This window comes from Hemitrygon akajei, chromosome 3 (genome assembly GCF_048418815.1).
Source record: "Hemitrygon akajei chromosome 3, sHemAka1.3, whole genome shotgun sequence".
NCBI lineage: Eukaryota > Metazoa > Chordata > Chondrichthyes > Myliobatiformes > Dasyatidae > Hemitrygon > Hemitrygon akajei.
The window spans coordinates 123,481,889-123,507,374 of NC_133126.1; the positions used below are offsets into that span (position 1 = coordinate 123,481,889).

The following is a 25,486-nucleotide window of genomic DNA, read 5'->3' on the forward strand; positions in this document are numbered from 1 at the left end:
CCTCCTAATTCATACCTAGGTTCATATGTTCAACTATTTTTAAATGCCTTTTATCAGGAAGGTGCAGACAAACCATCCCCCTCTGCGAATACATAGAGATTTAAGTGCACCAAGATCGTGGGAACTCACATCATGGATGACCTCACCTGGTCCCTTAATATCACCTCCCTGAACGAGAAGGCACAGCAGTGCCTCCATTTCCTAAGGAGATTGAGACAAGCAAGGCTCCCACTCCCATCTCAACTGCATTGAGAGCATCCTGACAAGCTGCATCTCCATCTGGTGTGGGAGTAGCAGAGCATCGGACTGGAAGTCCCTGCAAAAGGGCTGTGAGAATGGCCAAGATGATAAATGGGTTCTCCCTTCCATCCATCGGGGACATTTGACAGGAGCGCTGCATACACAGGACCCTTAGTATTGTTAAGGATCCCACCCATCCATCCAGCATCCTCTTTGACCTTCTACCATCAGGCAGGAGTCTCCGATGCATAAACACAGGAACGGTCAGGATGGGAAACAGATTCTTCCCTCAGGCCATTAGGCTTCTGAACTCCCTGCTGCATTGTCTTCAAAGTGTCATTGCTTAATCTGTTCTGTACCTTACAATATTTAACTTATGCACTTTAGTTTGTTATTTACATGTGATTTTATCCTTACCTTCTTAAGTCATTGTGTGTTATGTGGACTACTGTGCTTTACAGCCTGGTTCAGAGAAACATTATCTCATTTCTATAAACATTATTTGCCTTTATATGTTATATACATGCATACAGTTACATGACAATAAACTTGACTTGACAGAGACATTTAAGGGAAGATGACAAAGGCCCTCACAGCAGCACAGCCAGAGTAGGCAAGGGTCAGGGCTTCAGCTTACACAGCTAGCCTCCCTCTGCGTACACTGCTGCGCTTCGGGGATCTTGCTGCAATTTGCTTTGTACTTACGACTGTGTGGCTAAGTGCAGCTCGAATGCGATACTTAAGACTGCTGATGACACCACTGTTGTTGGCAAGATCGAAGGTGGTGATGAACTGGCATATTGAACAGAGCTAAAATCTGGGTGAATGGTGCCACACCAACAACAAACTCTCACTCAATGGCAGCAAAATCAAACAGCTGATTACCGACAAGAAGAAACTAGGGTCTGCTAGCCAGTCCTCATTAGGGGGTTGGAGGCTTACAGAGTCAACAACCTTAAATTCTTTGGTTTTATCTTATCAGAAAGCCCATCCTGGGACAAGCACATCAGTGCCATTTCAAAACAAAGGCATGAAAATGCCTCAACTTTCTTAGACATTTGCACAGATTCGGCATGTCATCTAAAACTTTGACAAACTTCCATTGATGCACAATGGAGAGTTTCCTGACTGGTTGCATCACAGCCCGATATGGAAATACCAATGCCCAAGAACAGAAAAACATAAAGTGGTAGATACAGCCCAGTCCGTTACAGTCAAAGTCATCTCCACCATTGAGCACACCTCCAAGGAACGCTATCACAGAAAAGCAGCATCAACCATCAAGGACCCCGGCCACTCAGGCCATACTCTCTTCTTGCTGCTGTTGGGAAGGAGGTATAGGAGAGTTAGGACCCACTCTACCAGGTTCAGGAACAGTTATTATCCCTCAACCATCAGGCTCCTGAACCTAATGTGGATAACTTCACTCCCCCTCAACACTGAGCTGATTCCACAATCTGTGGGCTCACCGTCAAGGACTCCACAACTCCAAGTTCTCAGTATTATTTACTTACTTAACAATTCTTTATTTTATATTTGCACAGTGTCTTCTTTTGCATGCTGATTGTCAGTCTTTGCAAGTTATTCATTGATTCTATTGCATTTCTTTGTTCTACTGTGAATGCCTGGAAGATAATTAATCTTAGAGTAGTATTTGGTGACATATAGGTACTTTGATAATAAACTTACTTTGAACTATCCCAACATAACATAGCTGAGGAGATGGCATTGGGTCAGGGTTGAGACAGGCCAAGCCATGCACACTTTTTCCTTACATTCTGAATCCCTGTTATGGTCTGCAACTTCAAGACATTAAACTAATCGAAACCAAAAACCTTGATCGTCTTGTGGTACTTTAAAAAAAAACTGGAACCTCTCGCTGCACTTCAACAGGTAGATAGTCGTCTCAGGTTCGTTTCAAACTTCCTTGTCACTACTGTTATGTTTCATAATTCCAAAACATTAAAGTAGTTGAAAGCAAAAATATGGAGCCAGGAATAACACGTTAGTTTCTTTTTCACTTTAAGTGAGCCGTGCACGTATGACATGGCTACGCAATGCCATTTATGTGCTTTTACGTACAACCCACAGTGAATTATCTAAATGAATTGCTTAATCAAATATTCACATTACTGAAATATTAAGTCATTCTCCTTGTCAAAATCCTCATTTTACTGTAACCCATTTGGCAGGAAGTGTTGCATTTCATTAGCTAAGAACACAGTAAACAGTAGGAGATGGCCAATCAGCTCCTCCAGCCTGTTGTGCTATTCAATGGTTCCATTTAATATCAGAGAATGTACACAATATACAACCTGAAATTCTTACTCTCCACAGACATCCTCAAAACAGAAGGAAAACCCCAAAGAATGGACGACAGAAAAATGCACGAACACCAAAGCTCCTTACCCCACCACGCACCAGCACGCAGCATCCACTACTTATTCCAGCATAAAGCATCAGCATTCCCACCACCCAAGCAACAGCAAAGCCCCAAAGATACACCATGGTACATAGAACATCGAAAACTAACTGTTCACTCCAACGTCCCTCACACTAACAAGGGAGAGACAGATATCGCTCCTTTCACAGCGAGGATTATGTTTTGTGCAATCTTGTCCTCAACGTCACTTTTTAAGTAGTAAACACATTCTACTTGATTCCTTTCTGCTTTAAATTCTGCTAGTCTCTGTCTGGAGGGTAATGAGTAACTATCTCAATATCTCTGGTGTAGCAAATTTGCAGCACTCAAAAGAAAGTTTTCTGTCTTCATCTGAAATGGGCAACACCTTACTCTAAACCAATGTCCTTAAAGCTATCTGGAGCAAACCACCTCAGCATCTGAGCAACCCTCTGGAATTTTGATTCAGGGACATCACTTCAAATTCCTCTTTACCTGAATGAGTGTAGACCCGTCCGATCTTCACACAATGTTTTCATCCCTAGAATCAAACTAAGGTAGTTTTCAAGGTAATTATATCCTTTAAATATGGAGACCAAAACTACATGTATTACTTATGATGCAATCTCACTAATACATATAAAGTTGTATCTACTTACCCCTTACAATAAGAGTTCAATATTACATTGGTCTTCATAATAACATGCCTTACTTGTATTTAATCTGCACCATTTCATCATGGCTGATCCATTTTCCCCAGTTTCCTGCCTTATCCTGGCATCTCTTCATGCCCTGACTAATCAAAAATCCATCAATCTCTGCCTTAAATATACCCAATGACTTGGCCTCCACAGGCCTATCACAATGATTTTCACAGATTCACCACTCTCTGGCTAAATAAATTCCTCATCTCTATTCTGAATGGATGTCTCTCTATTGAGGCTGTGCCCCCTGCTCTTAGACTCCCCCAATAGAGGAACCATCCTCTCCACATCCACTCTATTGAGGCTGTGCCCCCTGCTCTTAGACTCCCCCAATAGAGGAACCATCCTCTCCACATCCACTCTATTGAGGCTGTGCCCCCTGCTCTTAGACTCCCCCAATAGAGGAACCATCCTCTCCACATCCACTCTATTGAGGCTGTGCCCCCTGCTCTTAGACTCCCCCAATAGAGGAACCATCCTCTCCACATCCACTCTATTGAGGCTGTGCCCCCTGCTCTTAGACTCCCCCAATAGAGGAACCATCCTCTCCACATCCACTCTATTGAGGCCTTTCAGCATTCGATAAATTTCAATGAGATCCCCCTTCATTCTTCTGAATTCCAATGACTACAGGCCCAGGCCCATCAAACACTCCTCATATGATAAGCCTTTGAATCCCGGAATTTTTGTGAACCTCCTTGGCACCTTCTTCAATGTCAGCAGATCTTTTCTTAGATAAGAGGCCCAGAACTGCTCACAATACGCTAAGTCAGGTCTCACCAGTGCCTTATAAGGCTTCAGCATTACATCCTTGCTTTTATACTCTAGTTGTCTTGAAATGAATGATAACATTGCATTTGCCTTCCCCACCACTGACTCCACCTGCAAATTGGCATTTAGGGAATCCTGCACGAGGACTCCCAGGTCCCTTTGCACCTCAGATTTTTGACTTTCTCTCCATTTAGAGAATAGTCTATGCTTTTATTCCTTCTGCCAAAGTGCATGACCATACACTTCCCGACACTGCATTCCATCTGCCACTTCTTTGTCCATTCTCATGATCTCTCTAATTCCTTCTGTAACCCCTCTACTTCCTCAACACTACCTGCCCCTCTATCCATCTTCATATTATCTGCAAACTTGGCCAGAGCCAACAATTCCATCATCCAGATCATTGACATATAAGACAAGAAGAATCGGTTCCAACACAGATTGCTGTGGAACACCACTAGTCACCAGCAGCCAACCAGAAAAGACTCCCTTTACTCCCTCTCATTGCCTCCTGAAAATCAGGTACAGTAACGCTCTATACACACTAGCAGCTTTCCTGTAATATCATGGGCTCAGTACTTGTCAAAAGGCTTCTGAAAGTCCAAGTACACAGCATCCAGTAATTCTCCTTTGTCTATCCTGTTTGCTATTTCTTCAAAGAATTCCAACAGATTTGTCAGGCGAAATTTTCCCTTAAGGAAATCATGCCGATTTCAGCCTATTTTATCATAAGCCTCCAAGAATCCTGAAACCACATCCTTAATAATTGACTCCAACATCTTTCCAACCACTGACATCAGACTAACTGGCCTATAATTTCCTTTCTTCGATCTCTCTCCCTTCTTGAAGAGTGGAATGACCTTTGCAATTTTCCAGTCCTCTGGAACCATGCCAGAGTCTACTGATTTTTGAAAGATCATTACTAATGCCTCCACAATCTCTTCAACCACCTCTTCCCATACCATCTGGTCCTAGTGATCTATCTACTTTCAGACCTTTCAGTTTCCCAAGCACCTTCTTCATAGTAATGGCAACTTCACTCACTTCTGCCCCCTGACACTCACGAACGGCTGGCATACTGCTAGTGTCTTCCACTGTGAAGACTGATGCAAAATAATTAATCAGTTTATCCGCCATTTTCTTGTAACCTGTAACTACGTCTCCAGAATCATTTTCCAGTGGTCTGCTGCCTACTCTCGCCTCTTTTACACTTTATATATCTGAAGAAACTTTTGGTATCCTCTTTAATATTATTGACTAGCTTACCTTTGTATTCCATCGTTTGCTTGCTTATGACTTTTTTAGTTGCCTCCTGTTGGTTTTTAAAAGCTTCCCAATCCTCTAACTTCTCACTAATTTTTATTCTATTATATTGTTGTCTCTTTGTCTTTTATGTTGGCTTTAACTTCTTTTGTCAGCCACAGTTGCATTAACCTGCCTATAAAATATTACTACTTCTTTGGGATGTATCTAGCCTGTGCCTTTCAAATTGCTCCCAGAAACTCTGGCCATTACAGCTCTGCTGTCATCCCTGCCAGTGTCCCCTCCAATCAATTTTGGCCAATTCCTCTCTGATGCCTCTGTAATTCCCTTTACTCCACTGCAATATTAATACAACTGACTTTAACGTCCTCTTCTCAAATTGAAGGGTGAATCTTTCATATTATGAACACTGCCTCCTAAGGATTCCTTTTCCTTTAGCTCTGAATAATTCCAGTTCATTACACAACTCACAATCCAGAATAGCTGATCCTCTAGAAGACTCAACCATGAACTGCTCTAAAAAGCCAACACGTAGGCATTCTACAAATTCCCTCTCTTGGGATCCAGCAACAACCTGATTTTCCCAATCTACCTGGACATTAAAATCCACATGACTATCGTGAAATTGCCTGACATGCATTTTCTATCTCCCATCTTTTCTACTGTTCAGAGGTCTGCAAATAACTCCCAATTTTTTTTTATTCCTTCAGTTTCTTAGCTCTACCCACAATGATCCTATGCCTTCCAATCCTATGTCACCTCTTTCTAATGATTTGTTTTTTTTTTTAAACCAGAGCCACCCCACCCTCTCTGCCTAACTGCCTGCCATTTCAATACAATATGTATCCTTGGACATTAAGCACCAGTTATAATCTTCTTTCATCCACGATGCCCACAATATCATATATGCCAATCAGTAACCGTGCTAGAAGTTCATCTACTTTATTCAGTATACTGCATTAATTCAAATACAACACCTTTAGTCCTGTATTCATCACCCTTTTCAATTGTCCCCTTTTTACATTGCAACTAATCCCACTGACTGCAATTTTGCTTGATCATCAGTCTCTCCCCGCTAAGTCTCACTACACACTGCTGCTGTTTATAAACCAATAGACAATAGGTGCAGAAGTAGACCATTCAGCCCTTCGAGCCTGCACTGCCATTTTGAGATCATGGCTGATCATCTACTATCAATACCCGGTTCCTGCCTTGTCCCCATATCCCTTGATTCCCCTATCCATAAGATACCTATCTAGCTCCTTCTTGAAAGCATCCAGAGAATTGGCCTCCACTGCCTTCCGAGGCAGTGCATTCCAGATCCCCACAACTCTCTGGGAGAAGTAGTTTTTCCTTAACTCTGTCCTAAATGACTTACCCCTTATTCTCAAACCATGCCCTCTGGTACTGGACTCTCCCAACATCTGGAACATATTTCCTGCCTCCATCTTGTCCAATCCCTTAATAATCTTATATGTTTCAATCAGATCTCCTCTCAATCTCCTTAATTCCAGCATGTACAAGCCCAGTCTCTCTAACCTCTCTGCGTAAGACAGTCCAAACATCCCAGGAATTAACCTCGTGAATCTACGCTGCACTTCCTCTACAGCCAGGATGTTCTTCCTTAACCCTGGAGTCCAAAACTGTACACAATACTCCAGGTGTGGTCTCACCAGGGCTCTGTACAAATGCAAGAGGATTTCCTTGCTCTTGTACTCAATTCCCTTTGTAATAAAGGCCAACATTCCATTAGCCTTCTTCACTGCCTGCTGCACTTGCTCATTCACCTTCAATGACTGATGAACAACGACTCCTAGATCTCTTTGTATTTCTCCCTTACCTAACTCTACACCGTTCAGATAATAATCTGCCTTCCTGTTCTTTCTCCCAAAGTGGATAACCTCACACTTATTCACATTAAACGTCATCTGCCAAGTATCTGCCCACTCACCCAGCCTATCCACGTCACCCTGAATTCTCCTAACATCCTCATCACATGTCACAGTGCCACCCAGCTTAGTATCATCAGCAAATTTGCTGATGCTTCATCCAAATCGTTGACGTAAATTGTAAACAGCTGTGGTCCCAATACCGAGCCCTGTGGCACCCCACTAGTCACCACCTGCCATTCCGAGAAACACCCATTCACCGCTACCCTTTGCTTTCTATCTGCCAACCAGTATTCTATCCATGTCAATGTCTTCCCCCCGATGCCCTGAGCTTTGATTTTACCCACCAATCTCCTATGTGGGACCTTATCAAATGCCTTCTGAAAATCGAGGGACACTACATCCACTGGATCTCCCCCGTCTAACTTCCTGGTTACATCCTCGAAAAACTCCAACAGATTAGTCAAGCATGATTTACCCTTGGTAAATCCATGCTGGCTCGGCCCAATCCTATCACTGCTATCTAGATATGCCACTATTTCATCCTTTGTAATGGACTCTAGCATCTTCCCCACCACCGATGTCAGGCTGACAGGTCGATAGTTCTCTGTTTTCTCCGTCCCTCCTTTCTTAAAAAGTGGGATAACATTAGCCATTCTCCAATCCTCAGGAACTGATCCTGAATCTAAGGAACATTGGAAAATGATTACCAATGCATCCGCAATTTCCAGGGCCACCTCCTTTAGTACCCTAGGATGCAGACCATCTAGACCTGGGGATTTGTCACCCTTCAGTCCCATCAGTCTTCTCATCACCATTTCCTTCCTAATGTCAATCTGTTTCATTTCCTCTGTTACCCTATGTCCTTGGCCCATCCATACATCTGGGAGATTGCTTGTGTCTTCCCTAGTGAAGACAGATCTAAAGTACTCATTAAATTCTTTTGCCATTTCTCTGTTTCCCATAACAATTTCACCCAATTCATTTTTCAAGGGCCCAACATTGTTCTTAACTATCTTCTTTCTCTTCACATACCTAAAAAAGCTTTTGCTATCTTCCTTTATATTCCTGGCTAGCTTGCGTTCGTACCTCATTTTTTCTCCCCGTATTGCCTTCTTAGTTAAGTTCTGTTGTTCCTTAAAAACTTCCCAATCATCTGTCCTCCCACTCACCTTAGCTCTGTCATACTTCCTTTTTTTTTAATGCTATGCAATCTCTGACTTCCTTTGTCAACCACTGTGGCCCCTTTCCCCCCTATGAATCCTTCCTTCTCTGGGGGATGAACTGATTTTGCACCTTGTGCATTATTCCCAAGAATACCTGCCTTTGCTGTTCCACTGTCTTTTCTGCTAGGCTATCCGTCCAGTCAACTTTGGCCAGCTCCTCCCTCATGGCTCCATAGTTTCCCCTGTTCAACTGCAACACTGACACCTCCGAGCTGCCCTTATCCTTCTCAAATTGCAGATAAAAACTTATCATATTATGATCACTATCTCCTAATAGCTCCTTTACTGCAAGATTGCTTATCAAATCCTGTTCATTACATAACACTAAATCCAGAATAGTCTTGTCCCTGTTCGGCTCTCATACAAGCTGTCCCAAGAATGCATCCCTTAGGCACTCTACAAACTCCCTATCCTGTGGTCCAGCACCAACCTGATTCTCCCAGTTCACCTGCATGTTGAAATCCCCCATAACTACTGCGACATTACCTTTGCCACATGCCAATGTTAACTCCCTATTCAACTTGCACCCAATATCCATGCTACTGTTTGGTGGCCTGTAGACAACACCCATTTGGGTCCTTTTGCCCTTGCTGTTCCTCAGTTCTATCCACACAGACTCTACTTCTCCTGACCCTATGTCCCCCCTTGCAAAGGACTGAATCTCATTCCTCACCAACAGGGCCACCCCACCCTCTCTGCCCACATTTCTGTCCCTACGATAGCACGTATACCCTTGTACATTCATTTCCCAGGTCTGATCTCCCTGCAGTCATGTCTCCGTTATCCCAACAACATCATAGTTACCCATTCGCACCTGGGCTTCAAGCTCATCCGCCTTATTCCTGACACTTCGTGCATTCAGATATAGAATTTTTAGCCCATTTCTCCTCTCTGTTTGAATCTCTGCCTATTGTGCTTAACCCAGCTCCCCGAACTCCCATCGGGCTATACGCCCCTAGAATTTTGTTGTCCTTTCTAAATTTACTTATTCTTTCAGCACATTTAACTCCATGTTCCGTCAGACCATCCCTCTGTACATGCGTCCTCCTTATCACTTGTTCCGCCTCACCTTCCTCTACTACACACTTAATATTCCGGAACCGTGTAGTCCCCACCTGTCCTTTGTTCTTCATCTCGCTATCCTCTCTCACATTCTGGATCCCCGCCCCCTGCAATCACCCCATCCCTCAGCACTATCACTCTGGCTCCTATCCCCTTGCCAGATTAGTTTAAAATAGTGGTCACCAACCTTTTTAAGCCCAAGATCCCCTACCTCAGCCTTAGTGAAAGGGAAGATCGACTCCAAATCAATTAGTTACACACATGTGCACTGGGGCAGAAAAGACCGGAAGTGAAAGCCCGCAACCCGGAAGTAGAAATAATGTATGAACACCAGGAGTCCCCACCCTTTTTTGCACCACGGACTGGTTTAATATTGACAATATTTTTGCGGGCCGGCCAACGGGGTTGGGGGGGTGTTAAACATGACGGGAATACAGCGATACTCAAAGCAGGTTTCTTATGTCCAGTCCATTCCGCAATTTAGTTTTCGCCGCTCTCGGCACTTAACTTCTGTCCTGCTGAAAAAACTCAACGGGTTTGTCTTTAAGTGCAGGGTGCTTGGACTCAAGGTGCCTAAGCAGTTTTGAGGGCTTCATTGCCTCATTAGACAGCCTCCCGGCCTGAACTCCAGCCTTCCACCCGCCGCCTTGGCCAGGTGCAGCTGGTCGTGGGTGGGTTGAGAGGACAAGGTGAGGGCCAGAGGTCCCTGTGCTGGGGCTGTGGTGGTCGCAGTCCGGAGAGAGCGACCGACCAACCGAGCGAGGAGTGCTACAGGACACCCACCCACCCTCCTTGTACGATCTATCGGCCGACAAAAGTTTGTTTCAGTAGATTGCAGCGAGGTAGCTGCTCTGCTACTTACAAAACCCTGAGCCCGAATTAGATCATGTGCGAATATTTTAGCACCGGGTTCCCCACGAACATTTGGTGTGCGAAACAGGTTTAGAGGCGGCGCCCATCTGTCCGTGTTCCGGGCCAGTACCAACGGCACTTTCCACCAGCCAGGCGACTGGTTACCCGAGGCCAACCTGGCGCGAGGGTATCACAGCGTTTAGGTGACTGATGACTTCACACAGGTTCAAGTTCAACAGTGGGCGTGACAGGGAATGAGGAAAGGTGCAGCTGACTCATCGTTTCCTCGTGGTAGGGGACCACTGAATTACACCGTGTAGTGCGGGGGAGCTACACGCATGCACACTGGGCAGAAAGAACGGAACTAAAACCCTGCAACCGGAAACAATCTCTCAACAGTATTTGTGTATTTATTTTTCTCTTTTTTTCAGGATCTACTGGGAAAGTCTCAAAGATCGACCAGTCGATCATGATCGATGGGTTGGCGACCACTAGTTTAAAACCTCCCCAAAAGCTCGAGCACACCAAGTTCTTGCTAGAAGTTGAAAATATTGAAGCTGCAGCACAGATTTCTGGGGCACATGCCAGAAACCCGGGGCACATGTTGTCCGTTTTTCACCCTATTCCAATTTTATAATTGTTTGTAAGCAGGAATTGAATTGTAGATAAAACTGTCACATCTTTAGGCATCACTCATTCTGCAGATCTCTGTTCTCTTTGGATATGGAGAGTTTAGCAGATTTTGTAATGAATAAACAATTTTAGGAACAAGAATCTATCAATCATGCAATGAGGTATAGTCTCTGATCAATGGTCAATTTAAATTACAAAAACTTTTAATGTTAAAATGTAAATAATGTATTCTGCAACTAGGAGTTGAATGATACTCCCTCCAGAAACAATGGAAACAAAGCAAGAAATCAGATTCTTCTTCAACATTTACAAACACAATACATTTTGTCTTCAATGTACCACACGCTCATTTTACAAACCAGTGTGAGTGTGTGTGAAACAGAGAGAGAAAGGGGGAGAAAAAGAGGGAGATGAAACTAAAAATAAAGATGCTCAGGCAGAGAAAGAACAAAGAGTGAAAGAGAAGCAAATAAACAAAAGACAATAGAAACAAGAAATGCTTGCCTGTACACTCATTTGCATTCAGGGCAAGTCTCAGAATTATCTTAACTGATTCATTACAGGGGTTTCAGGCAAACACCATGTCCAACTGAAGGTCAGGCATCCAAAGCAATTTATGATATTTCAAAAACTGGTTCATCTATGATGAACACAGAAGGTCCAAGTGCCCATTTCCAATGACAGATCCCAGTTCATAAAAGAATCACAGAAAGCAGAAGACACAGCAAGCAGCTATTCATCTCAAATCTATTCAAGTTGAAAATGCCAGCTTCCTGTATTTAGTCTGTGGATAAACATATATTCATATATTTGCCTCCAGCAATGTTTCAGGACAGTTACTGACCCCTACCAGCCTTTGGGTGAGACTTTTCCTTCATTTCCCATTTAATCCTTCTGCAAACTACTTGAATCAATGCCACTAGGTTTGATCACATTGCTGAGAAGCAGGATCTTCCTTTGACTCGATCAATGCCTCTCAGAATTTTAAAAACCTCAAGTAACTCTCCCCTCTGCCTCTCTGTTGCAAATTACAGCCAACCTGTCAAAACCATCCTCATGCCGCATTTCACAGTCATCACAAGCGACTTTCGTTACAGGTTTATAGCACGGTACTTCATCACACCTGTCATTCCTCCAATGTTAATTAGTCTTTTCCTGCTAAACATTTCCTCTTTCAGCTTTTGACCAATCGTGTTAAAATCCAGCAACCACTCCAATCCAATTAATTTGTAGAGCCTGATGACAGGTCTCAATGGAGGGTCTCGGCCCAAAATGCCAACTGTTAAGTCCTGATGAAGGGTCCCGGCTTGAAACACTCACTATTTATTCATCTCCGTAGCTGCTGCCTGACCTGCTGAGTTCCTCCAGCATTGTGTGTGTGTTGCCCTGGATTTCCAGCAACTGCATAATCCCTTTAGCGATGTTGAACGCTTTCAATTTGGATTGCCAGAATTAGTTGGGTGCACCACAGTACCAATGACTTCTTATGAAATGAGGTACAATTATCTTTGCACAAATGGTCCACACTGGAGGCGACTCATCATTCAATCATACACCCACATAGCTATTCTTGAATTTCTAATATTCTTTAGCACTTCACACAATTACCATTCAGTTTGCACTTTCAATATTTATATTACCAGTCCTGACCGTACAGCATGAAAAGAGGCTCCTCAATCCAACCCTTCCTTGTGACCAAGATGCCTATTATCTACACTTATCCCGTTTGGCCCCTATTTCCCCCATCTACCTGTCTAACTGTCTTTTAAACACAACAGCTGTACCCACCTCCTCCACCAGCTCATTCCACATTCACTGTGTGAAAAATTACCCCTCAGATTCCCACAAAAAATATTTTCCCTCTCGCCTTAAACCCTAAACCTATGCCCTCTATTTATAGCATCCCCTACTCGGGGGGAAAATCATGACTATAAAACTTAAATACACCTTTGAATTTTATAAATCTCAATGTCACCGTTTAGATTCCTTCACTTCAAGTAAAACGGCCCCAGCCCAACCAATCTCTCCTTGTAACTCACTCAATGTCTTTGCAAATCTTTGCTACACCCTTTCTACCTTAATCACATCCTTCCTATAGCATAGCGACCAGAATGACACACATTACTGCAACTTCAGCAGAACCAACACGAGCGTGACCAACTCCTAATATCCTGCTTCCTCCACATCAGCTGTATTGCAGCAACTGAGCAACATTGCACAGAATGGATCGCAGCAACTTGCCAAGGCTGCGTCTGACATCACCCAGTTCTCTCCACCATCTTCCTCAACTCTGACACCCTTGCCAGACATTCTGCATTGATGAAACCACTTTTTCCATGGTTAAACTCTGGAAAGATTAGCAACACTTCAACATAAACCTACAACTGGTGTCATTCACTAGCTGGTCACCAAGAACCACCACCAGAAAGGTTGCAGTTCTGGTGTCCTGGCTGTCACCAACTGTACTTCTGCGCCACAGCACTTTTCTCCCCCTCTGCAGCTGCCCAGACCCAGACCGCTGCTGCTCAGCACTGTCCACATTCCTGTGACCTTCAGTTGTGACCGTCCCAATGCACCCTGGCCGATCTCCATCCTATTCTGTCCGCTCAGCCAAAAGTCAGTTACTTATATCAGAGGCTCAACAATGCAGCATACTTTTGACCTCACCAAGGTATATTGACTTCCTGTCTCCCATGTACACAAATAAATCTTCATATTGTAATTCCCTTTTAACTTTCCCAACCCAAGCCCATCATCCTTTCGACTTACAAACTTCCATTTACACCTACAGCGGCTGCATTGACCAATGGTGTTTAAGCCACTCTTTGCACATATTTAGTAATTTTTTCTTGAACCACTCTTATGAAAATCCCACCTCCTCAAACTTTGACCCTTCCCAATATCCCATTTTTCTGTGCCTATTATGATCCCGTATACACTTTTAGATGGTCTTCAACATTTAAGTATTATACAAAAGCAAAATGCTATTACAAAGAGAATGTTGCAAGGCAACATTTTACTGAAGGGGGATGAATCCTTGGACACTCCAATGTACAGTTGATTAGTATTGTTACTAATTTAAAAGTCCACAAAGAAATTGCAATAATTTTTAACCTGCAGAATCTCTGAAATGATTTCAAAGACAACTTCACACTATAAGACATAGGAGCAGAATTAGGCCATTCAGCCCATTGAGACTGCTCCACCATTCTATAATGGCTAATTTATTATCCCTCTCAACCCCATTTGCTTGCCTTCTCTCTGTAATCTTTGATGCCCTTACCAATCAAGAACCTATTAACCTCTGCTTTAAATACACCCAATAACTTGGCCTCCAAAGCTATCTCTGGCAATGAATTCCACAGGTTCACCACCCTCTAGCTAAAGAAATTCCTCATCTCTAAAGGGACATCCCTCTATCCTGAGGTTATGCCCTATGGTTCTGGATTCCCCCACTATGGGAAACAGCCATCTACACTTTCGATATTTGATAGGTTTCAAAGGGATTTCCCCCTCCCAGTCTTCTAAACTCCATCAAGCACAGCTCAGAGCCAAAAAAAAACTCTCATACATTAACCCTTTCATTCTCAGTCATTCTCATGAACCTCCTCCAGTTCTTCTCCAATGCTAGAACATCATTTCTTAGATAAGGGGCCCAAAATGCTCACAATACCCCAAGTATGATTTGACCAATGGGTTACAACCTTGCTTTTCTATTCTAGTCCTCTTGAAATGAATGCTAACAGCCTTCCTCACCACCAACTCAACCTGAAAGTTAACCTTTAGGGAATCCTGCACAAGGATTCTCAAGTCCCTTTGAATCTCTGACTTCTGAATTTTCTCCCCATTTAGAAAATAGTCTATGCCTTTATTCCTTCTACCAAAGTGCATTACTGTACTCTTCCCTACACTATATTCCATTTGCCACTTCTTTGCCCGTTCCCTAATATGACCAAGTCCTTCTGCATTACTCAACACTCCATCTATCTTCGTATTGTCCGCAACACTAGTTGGTGAACTGCAATAGATTTGGGTTTACCACAAGAGTGCGCATGTTGTGGGTCAGGTTGTAAGAAGCACAGATTCCAAAGAGTGACAGAGAACATAGCAGAGTGAACGAGGTATTTGGATGTTGTGACCACTCTTAAACAAATGGGATTGAAGCAGTTAACTCCAGTGCTGGTATGACTTGTCTTAAATTGAAATGTGATGACCAGAAGTTGCTTAGATAATAATTACATGGGAGTGTAAATGGACCCTCTCACTCAAAAATCACAATTCAAGAAAGGAATAATATGTCATTTGGTGGAGTATTAGTAATGGAACATTTAAACATGGGGTGAATGTATCTAGTGTGATTCACTTGTATGCACAAATTGCACTAAGGGCTATTTTTATAATGAAATGAAAAACAGTGCATTTCCGATGTGTTCTTTAAAAAAAAATCAAAACTATTCCGAGGTTCTGCTTAATCACAGCAATAAACTAATCCAAAATATCAACATTATGCTGTGCATCTTTAATATGGAGATGATTAAATACTGCTCCTGAATAAAGCCATAATTTTTCAATGTCAGTTGCCCTTGTCCATTTATTCTAATGAGGAATGCAAATCTATTATCGCTACTGACAGCCACACAGACCCCATGTTAACATTAAGCAGCATTTACTTGAAGTTTTTTAAAAAAAAAATCCACCGATAAATTTAAACTGGTTTAAAGTTGCAATTCATCAATGTCAATTTTAAATTTACCAATTCCAAAGGATAAAATATTTACATTCGAAGCGAATGGGACAAAGCAATGATACGACAACGATACAGACAACAAAACTGCAGGACGGCTGCTGAGGGTTTGTAGAAAACGTGAACGTCCGGTTCTCAACGATGATCCTCACCCTCCCATTTGCACACAAACCCTCTTCTCTTTCCGAGAGAAACAAATGTGCCTTAAAAAGGGAAAACGAACCCCTAATAACGAATAATATTTATGTAATATTTGTATAACCGAAATGCAAACAACTTAAATCACGACCATGACAATATTAAGCATTTTTGATAATAACTCAGTTGCAAAGTCATTAAGTTTCATAATTAAGCCCTGTTAAGTGCATCGTTTAAAATATGCAAGTGAGAACGTCGATACATGAACAAATCCCACGGAACTGAGAACTGGGGAGGTTGAGCTTCACGACAATGCAGTTTTTTATGGCTACAATGAAGTGCCCAGAGTGAGACCAATACGAGGCACATCCCTTGTCACTGACCTGTAGGAGGTGGTTTTGACTGCGGGTCTGATCGCCTCCTCCCGGGTGTGCCTTGGGACAGGCTCCCTGGGATTTGCTGGTCTCTCTCCTTTCTGCTGGTCTGCAGTTGGCCCAGGGTGGAGCGTGTGAGCGCTGGAACTGCTGGGCATGGAAAGCTGGTCCTGTCCCGTCTTTACCCAGGGGTAATTCTCCTTTTTAGGGATGGGCCAAGCCTTGAAGTCCAGTTTGTACTGGGTGTCGCTGGAGAAAGGAACCTCGGACGGATGGTACTCCCGCCTGGGTTTGCAGCTCGCTTCCTTGCGCACCGTCCAGGACTTAAAGTCGTGCCTGGAAACCGATTCCTGGACCGAAGCCTCTGTTCTGGGCTCGGGGGCCAGGGGCGCGTTGTTGTTTAGGATTGAGTCTGCTGGGACTTGCTGGGTTACCGACCTCACCTCTTGCTCTATGACCTCGGAATAATTCTGGACAGTCAGCGGTACCGAGAGGTCGGACTTATCCAACTGGCTCCAGAAACGAGACAGGCAGCAGACCCTGCTGATGCACGGCCAAGCCATGACCCCAGCAGCCCGGGAGAAGGCAGTGCAAAGAGAACGACGGCTTTCAGACCCGAAGCCTTGCCTGTACTATGCGCCCTTCACCCTGCGAGAGCCTCCTCTGCTGGCTCCTCCATGGCCGCGTCCAAATCCGCAATTTTAGCAGAGAGATTAGCGAACCGGCGCATGTCTGCTCCCCTCCCTCTCTCCAAGGCGGCCGGTGAGCTGCTGCATTGGAAATTCAGTTCACGTGTCCGCAGTCCCTCTTCGCCTAGACCACCCCCCCTTCCCACGGCAGCAGCATAAGAGCATCACACAGGGTAAATGTCAGACGCGCACCCGCACTCCGCTCCGAGAGCGATCCCTTTTTAAAAATTACTTTCTAGAGATCAGCGACTGCCTTGCAGTCCCCTCATCACTCGCTGCTGGTTATAATTGATCGCGCAAAAAATACCCAGTACAGAAATGTATATTAAGCATTAAATATCCACGTGTATTTTGAATTAGCAAGTGCATAGGCAGGGGCATGGCGTTGACGATGTAGAGATTCAGCTGCTGTGGAATTTAAATTCAGTTAATAATTTGGTGCTTGAAAAAAAACTCTAGTCATGAGTAATGATGACTGCAGAATCACTAGATTATTATATATATTAAAACATAAACCTGTTTCACTTATATTCTTCAGGGGAGGAAGTCTAGTTGACATTTGACTCCAGGCTCACCTATGTGGTTGAGTATTTAATGCCTCTGTATTGAGTTTTGGGTTTAAGCGAAGTTATGGGTTAGCAATTAATCCTGAGCTTTATATTGGTGTAGTGATCCTGAGAAAAAATGTACAGAAAACATATCAAAGATAAAATTATGTTTTCTCTGTCTTCATTATATCTGTAAGGAACTTGCTTCTTTCTAAACTCTCTCTCTCCCCCCCATTTAACCTTTTGTTTCACTCAGTGATTTCACCTTGGTTGACTGGGTCGTTCAGCATAGACACAAGCCCTCTGCCCATCATTTCCACACACTCAAGAGTTTTATTGCCCATAGTTACCTGCCTTTGAACATCAATTCCCTAAAATGCACAACAGACGCAAAATGCTGCAGGAACCCAGCAGGCCTGGCACCTCCTCAGCGCAAAAGGTTTGGGTGGGTGGAACCTGTTAGATGTGTTGTTGTGTATTTGACATTTCAATAATATTTGAGCAACCTTGTATGCATTGGTTGATGAAACATTCCACCACGTTTAAATAATTGATTACGGGTTACACGTAAAAACACGCTCGTTGCATGCGTCATCGCGCTACCACGTGATCCACGGGCGCTTTGCTCAAAGACGAAGCTGTGTCCGTATTTCGGATTCTCGTATCTTTATTTGAATTAGTTTTATGTTTTGAAGTTACAAAACATACGACTGGCGGCGAAGTATTTTAAAACAGCCACCGACCTGTTAAAGTACAGCAAGGCGTTCGGAATAAAATAAAACGCAGCTGAGTTCGAAAAGCACGTGTTCTTCGGTCGGGAAGACACCGTCAAGTTTGTAAAATAAGGCAGAAAACGGAGGAATGCAGGGGCCCGTAAAGAGAAAGGAAGGAGTCACGGGTTCGTAAAGAGCAATGGGTGAAAATAATCATTTTTAAAAAATCAGAAATGACTGGTTTCATCGGGAAGATTGAGGAGTTACACAACGGGCAATTAATTGGCTCATGTACACCGAACCGTTGGAACAGTATTTTGAAGCAAATGCAATAGAGAAGCGAGTGCCAATTTTGCTAAATTCATTGGGTTTAAGAAGATAAACTGTACACAGGGTTTGGGATGGCTATACCAGCAAAAGAAATTGGAATCAGCAGACGAACATCTAATAAGTTAGGAGTGTATACAGTGGAGATGTTGGCAGTGTTGGTTGCGTTGAGATGAGTGGAGAAAGCTAGACAAGTCAAAGTGTTGATATGCACAGATTCATCGTCAGTTCTAGCAAGTTTAAGGTCTTTTCACTCAAACAGCCGGCAAGATGTACTTTATGAAGTCCTTCAGTCAGGCACGAGAGTTGCAAATCAGGGAGGTCAGGTTAAATTTGTATGGGTTCCAGCACATGTAGGAGTGAAGGGGAATGAGAGGGTGGATGAGATGGCAAAGAAAATATAGAAATGCATGTTAGTATCAGTAAAGCAGAGGTTAAGTGTGTAATCTGGGGGGAAAAAATGAACCAAATGTGGCAAGAAAGATGGGACTGAGAGGGGAAAGGGAGGTATTTATATCAAATACAAAAGAGTGTTACAGGTACTAGGGTAGGCAGTGGATACAGAAGAGAGGAAACTGTGCGGACTAGGTTAAGGCTGGGGCACTGTGCACGAAACAAAACATTGACATTGATAGGGAAACACCAGACAGGATTGTGTGAGGAATGTCAGAAAGAGGAATCAGTGGAACATGTAGTTCTGAGTTGCAGGAAGTATGGGATACAGAGAGAGATGATGAGAATTAATCTAAGGGAATTGGGGGTGCAGGAATTTGCATTAAAAGGGTTGCTGGGCATGGGTGAGAAAGCACAGGTTAGGGTATTTTTAGCTTTCTTAAGGGGTACAGGGTTTTTTTTTATAGGATATGATGGATAAACAGGAATAGGGTACTAGGATGGCCAAAGATGTGAGGATAAAGTGTAGGTTAGGGTGGGTATGTGTGTGTGAATGGGTGAAGGGATTTAGAATGTAAGTCTATCGTCTGATCCACACTCCGGAGCAGAAGGTGGCAGCAATGCACCATTAAGCTGGGTGCCAACTGCCGTAAAACAAGACAGAGAGAGATAAACTCTACCAGTATCCAGTGAAGGATCTCTGACACAATAGGTAGGCAGGTTATGCTATAACTAGAGGAGTGGCCATAGTGGATTTGGTACTAGGTGTTGGACCAGGTCAGATGGGAGATCACTTGGTGGGTGATCATGTTGGAGATAGTAACCTGACCTTTACTGTATAGCCCTGGGGAGAGAGACAGGAACAGATGGAAAGGTGAAGTGTTGAATTGGGGAAGAGGCTCTATGATGCTTTTAGGTAGGAACTTGGGAGCATAAATTGGAAACAGATGTACTCTGAAATGTACAAAGAAAGATGAGGTTGTTCAGGGAGCACTTACGTGGGGTTCTGGAAAGGGTGGCAGGGGAAGGAGCCATTGTTGACAAGGGATGTGTGCACCTGCAGATTCTCTCTTGTTAGATATATGGAATATCCCTTTCAGGGAGAGAGAGAGGGGAGTTGGGGTCTGGTTAGGGTTTTACAAACGGGGATGTAGAACAAGCTGGAGTCTTAAGTCTGCTCCAGTTTTAAAGGACCGTGGACCAGTCCAGGATGTCCAGCCGACAATGGGCTTTCATGCCGGAAATTCTAAACCCTGAAATGCTGGGCTGCCAGTCCTGTCCTTCAACTAATTTTCTGTGAATGCAATATGTTGTTCATTCTTCCTTGACGGAAATGTGCTGTTGCTCGTGCAGTCAATCCTTCTGCAAGAAAGAGGTACTATCTTGTGTGGATTGTATAAGTAGTAGTCAAAGACTCTACCCTAGATACAGATGCATAGATAGCACAGGAAACACAGTTAAACATATCCTAGATGTTTATCTTGTCAAAATAAGTATGAATCTCGAGCCAGCTATTTCTCTTACGCAGTGATCCCTCTGAATTAAGTTTTTATTTAATGCCTCATCAACCCTACAAGATGTTAGGCCACCGACAGTAGCTTGCCAAAGTCCTCTGTATTGGGCCGATCCTACGACCTTTCTGCAGGTATAGCCCATCTTCTTTGTACGTCCTTTCTCTCCCAAGAGTGAGGTCTTTGGAGCTTCTGTTGGTGTTTCTATAGCGTCGGGTTTTTTATGGGATGGGGTTTGCTAGCTGCATTCCCAACCTTCCTTTCACATCCAGACTTGAGACTGTCCTTGGCTGAGTTTGTAATTTAAGTGACTGCACTGAGAAGTTAGGATATGATGTGTCCCCTAAATGTCAAATGTATTCTTACTGCTGATCAAAACAGAAGAAAAAAATCCTGGTGGTCTGTCTTGGTACAACTTGGAAACGGCAAAGTCTCTCCCAGAAACACACACAAAATGCTTCCATAGATGCTGCCTGGCTTGCTGAGTTCCTCCAGCATTTTGTATGTGTTGCTTGGATTTCCAGCATCTGCAGATTGAAGCCCCTCCTAGAGTCCTCACTGTCTGAAGAAGAAATAACCCTGGCTGTTTTCTACAATGTTCAGGTCAAATGAGTGAAGGGAAACCTGGATCTGACATGAGGAGGTGGGGGATGAATCTTGTCCTTCCCTTCAACCTGCGGCAGACGGATCCATCTTTGCTGGCATTAGTAAGAAGTGATTCACCACACAGTCAAACATCAGCTTGATTCATCATTGACATTTACATGTATTGGATCTACTGCCACATGTCAGTACGTCGTGCCACAAACAACAACATTCAACAATTATAAAGGTTTATATAAAATAAATTTACAAGTATGGATATGGAACAAATGTGCGTAAATACTTAAATGCCAGCACGTTAACAGCATTGCAAAAACAAAGCGGTTTAAAGTTTTTGCAGTGTGGTGAGTGAGATAATAGAGGGTGTGAGGGAAAACTAGAATAGTTGATCAGGTTAACTGCCTGGGGGAGGAAACTTATAAGAAAGCATGAAGTTTTGTTCTAATAGCCCTATAGGGGGCTTTTAATAAAGGCCTGTGTGGGTAGTATCTGCAGGGATTCATCCTACCCACTTTGCCCTGGACACTTACAAGTCCTGCAGTGCTGGTAGGCTGCAGCCAGTGTTGTTTTCTGCTGTCCTGACAGTTCACTCTTTTCATATACTGGGAGAGGATGCTGCACTAAACCAGGCAGAGTTGGCTGATGCGGAGACTAAATCCTGCCTTCACCGTGTTAGTAGTGCTGACATCATGTTCAATGGGACAGACTCGGAACAGGCCTGGACGTTCACTGGCCATGTGGATTGATAGCAGCATCAGCAACGTACACCATGACAACCTGTAACTTCAGAGCAGAGTGTCTCCTCATTCCAGCTTTACCATCAAGTAGGGTTCCACACCTCTTTAATGAGATGCACAGGAAGACATATGGGTCACTCCCAAGCACGTGTACAATTGAGTACTGAGCTACAAGCATGCTAAATCGCAAGTACAACGGGAAACGGGCAAAGCCAAACAGTCCCACGGCCAATGAATCAAAATCCTGCGTTTAGTGACTAGGGCTGGATATATTAGTTATCATTGTTGATGGTGGTGAAACCCAGTATGTGAATGCCAAAGAGAAAGTTGAAGTATTTGCAGTCAGGTGCAGCCAAAAGTGCTGAATCAATGTTCCCTCTGCTTTCATCCGTAGCTCCATGTGACATCAAGAAATGGCTAAAAATCACTCGATATAACAGAGGCTTATGGAACTATACAATATCCCAACTAGAAGGCATACTGAGCAGCATGTTTTTAAGGTGAGAAGAGCAGGTTCAAATATGATAATATTTTTTATATTTACACAGTGTGGTAGATCCCTGGAATGTGCTGCCAGAGTAGAGGCAGATAAGGTAGTTGCACTTAAGAGGGTCTTAGATAGGAATATAAATATGCAGAGAATGGAGCAATATAGAACTCCAAAGTTTAATTAGGCATCATTCGGCATACCATCAAGTGGCAAGGAGCCTGTTCCTGTAAGGCATTGTTCGAGGTTCTAAACAGCGGAGAAGATTTGTACTCTGGATCCAGTCCAGCTTTGTGCAGCACACCCAGTAAAAGTGAGGTGTAAGCGGAGTGGTCAGTGTTAGAGTAGCAAGGCTTGGGCAAGAAAAGACTACAGCTTGAGCAGCTAGAGGTTTTACAAGTAAGGCACCTGCTGTGAGCGGAGGGATTTCAGTGTACCTGACAGGCTTCCTGATGACTACATCTGTGGGACGGTTCTGCGTTGAACTGCACCTCTTCACTGACAAGGTCAGGGAGCTGGAGCTGGGTGCACTCGGGACTGTCCAGGAGGCTGAAAACCTCACAGATGAGAGTTTTACTGAGGTGGTCACAACCAGAGTGCAGGTTCAGATGGGAGACGACCAGGAGAAGTTAGGGGAGTAAGCAGTCAGTGCAGGGCTCCCCTGCGGGCATTCCCCTTTGGATACTGCTGTGGTGGGGGGATTACCTATCAGGGCACAGCAGCAGCAGCCAGGCCAGTGGCACTGTGGCCGGCTCTGAGGCTCAGCAGGGAAGGGTAACGTCAGGCGGAGAGATAGTGGTAGGAGACTCAGTAGTTAGGAGAATGGACAGGAAATTCTGTGGCTGCAGAAGAGACACCTGGATGGCTTGGGTCCAGAATGTCTCAAGAGTGGCTGGAGAAGATTTTCAAGAGGGAGGGTGAGCTTCCAGAGCTATACGTTGGCATCAATGTCAATGAGAAAGGGGAACGAGGTACTGCACAGTGAGTATAGAGAGTTAAGGAAGAGGCTGAAGAGAGGGGCCTCCAAGGTAGTAACCTCTGGGTTACTCCCAGTACCAGCAATAGGATGATAGTACAGATGAACAAGCGGCCGAGGAGGTGGTGCAGGGGGCTAGGTTTCAGATTTCTGGATCACTGGGAACTCTTCTGGGGAAGGTATGACTTGTACAAAAAGGACGAATTGCACCTGAACCTGAAGGGGACCAATATCCTTACAGACAGATTTGCTCGCGTTGTTGGGGTGGGCTTAAACTAATTTGGTGGGGGCTGAGAACAGAGTGATAGGGCTAAGGGTGTAGCAATTGGTATACAAGTCAATGCATTGTTTAGTGAGACTGTGAGGAATGACAGGCAGATGATCTGAAGTGTAACATGGGGCCAAAGTTTAAAAAGAGAGATGAATTCAGTACTGACGGTGTTACATTTGAATGTACGCAGTATATGGAATAAGTTAGATAATCTTGTAGTGTAGTTAAGATTGGCAGCTAGTACATTGTGGGCATCACTGAGTCACGGCTGAAATAAAATCATAGATGATGGCTTAACATCCAAGGATGCACATAATATCGAAAGGACAGGCAGGTAGGCAGAGGGGGTGGGGTGGCTCCATCAATTTAAAAAAAAATGTAATCAAATCTTTGGAAGGCGATGACATAGGATCAAAAGATATAGAATCTTTGTGAGAAGAATTTTAAAAACTGCAAGGATAAAAATACCCTGAAGGGAGTTATATACAGACCTGTGAACAGTAGCCAGAATGTGGCCTGTAAATAATAACAGGAGATAGGAAAGGCAAGTGTTAAGGGCAATGTTACAATAGTGATGATGGATTTCAATATGCAGGTTGATTGGGAAATTCGGGTTGGTGCTGAATACCAAGAGAGTAACTTGGTTGAATGCCTACGAGATGGCTTTTTAGAGCAGCTTGTGGTTGAGCCCACTAGTGGAAAGGCAATTCTGGAATGGGTGTTGTATGATGAACTAGATTTGATTTGGGACCTTAAGGGAAAGGAATCGCTAGAAGGCAGTGATCATATATGATAGAATTCACAGAGGGAGAAAGTAAAATCAGATGTATCAGTATTCCAGTGGAGTAAAGGCAATTACAGAGGAATGAGAGAATGGCTGGCCAAAGTTGATTGGAAGAGGACAGTAAAAGGGAAGAAGATGGAAGAGCAATGACTAGAGTTTCACTAGATTCTGGAATTGTTCTGCAGGAATGGAAAATTGTAAAGGTCACTCTACACTTGTAAGGGGGGAGGGAGCAGAAGAAAGGAAATTATAGTCCAGTTAGCCTAACTTTAGTAGTTGGAAAAATGTTGCACCCCATTATTCAGGATGAGGTTTTGGGGTACTTGATAAAATAGGCCAAAGTCAGCATGGTTTCCTTAAGGGGAAATCTTGCCTGACAAATCTGTTGGAATTATTGGAGGAAGTAACAAGCAGGATAGATGAAGGAGAGTCAGTGGGTATTGCTTATTCAGATTTTCAGAAGGCATTTGACAAGTTGCTGCACGTGAAGCATGAGGCTGCTTAACAAGATAAGAACCCATGGTATTACAGGAATGATACTAGCATGGATAGAAGATTGGCTGACTGGCAGGAGGCAAAGAGTGGGAATAAGGGGACCTATTCTGGTTGGTATTAGAACCACTTCTTTTCACATTGTCAACGATTTGGATGATAGTATTGATGGCTTTGTGGCCAAGTTTTCAGATGGCGCAAAGATAGTTGGAGGGGCAGGTAGTATTGAGGAAACATGGAGTCTGCAGAAGGCTTTAGACATTGAGAAAATGGACAAAGATGTGGAAATGGAATATAATGTTAGTGCATGGTCATGCACTTTGGAAGAAGGAATAAAGGCATAGACTTTTTTCTAAATGGGGAGAAAATTCAGAAATCAGACATGCAAAGGGACTTGGGAGTCCTCGTGTAGGATTCCCTAAATGTTAACTTGCAGGTTGAGTTGGTGGAAAGGACAGAAAATGCTGTCTTCTTTCATTTCAGGAGGACTAGAATATAGAAACATAGAAAACCTACAGCACAATACAAGCCCTTCAGCCCACAAAGTTACGCTGAGCACATCCCTACCTTACAAATTACAAGGGTTACCCATAGCCCTCTATTTTTCTAAGCTAAATGTACCTATCCAAAAGTCTCTTAAAAGACCCTATCGTATCCG

General features: G+C 43.6%; 1 protein-coding gene across 1 annotated transcript in view; it reads right to left on the bottom strand.

The window, feature by feature from the left end:
• Nucleotides 1-17,209, bottom strand: part of map6d1 (MAP6 domain containing 1) — a 36,423-nt gene extending 19,214 nt beyond the window's left edge. Inside the window, exon 1 of the mRNA XM_073038250.1 lies at nucleotides 16,307-17,209. Within this exon, the coding sequence (XP_072894351.1) occupies nucleotides 16,307-16,860 (554 nt within the window). The 5' untranslated portion in view covers nucleotides 16,861-17,209. The remainder of the gene's footprint in view (nucleotides 1-16,306) is intronic.
• Nucleotides 17,210-25,486: the final 8,277 nt, after the last annotated feature.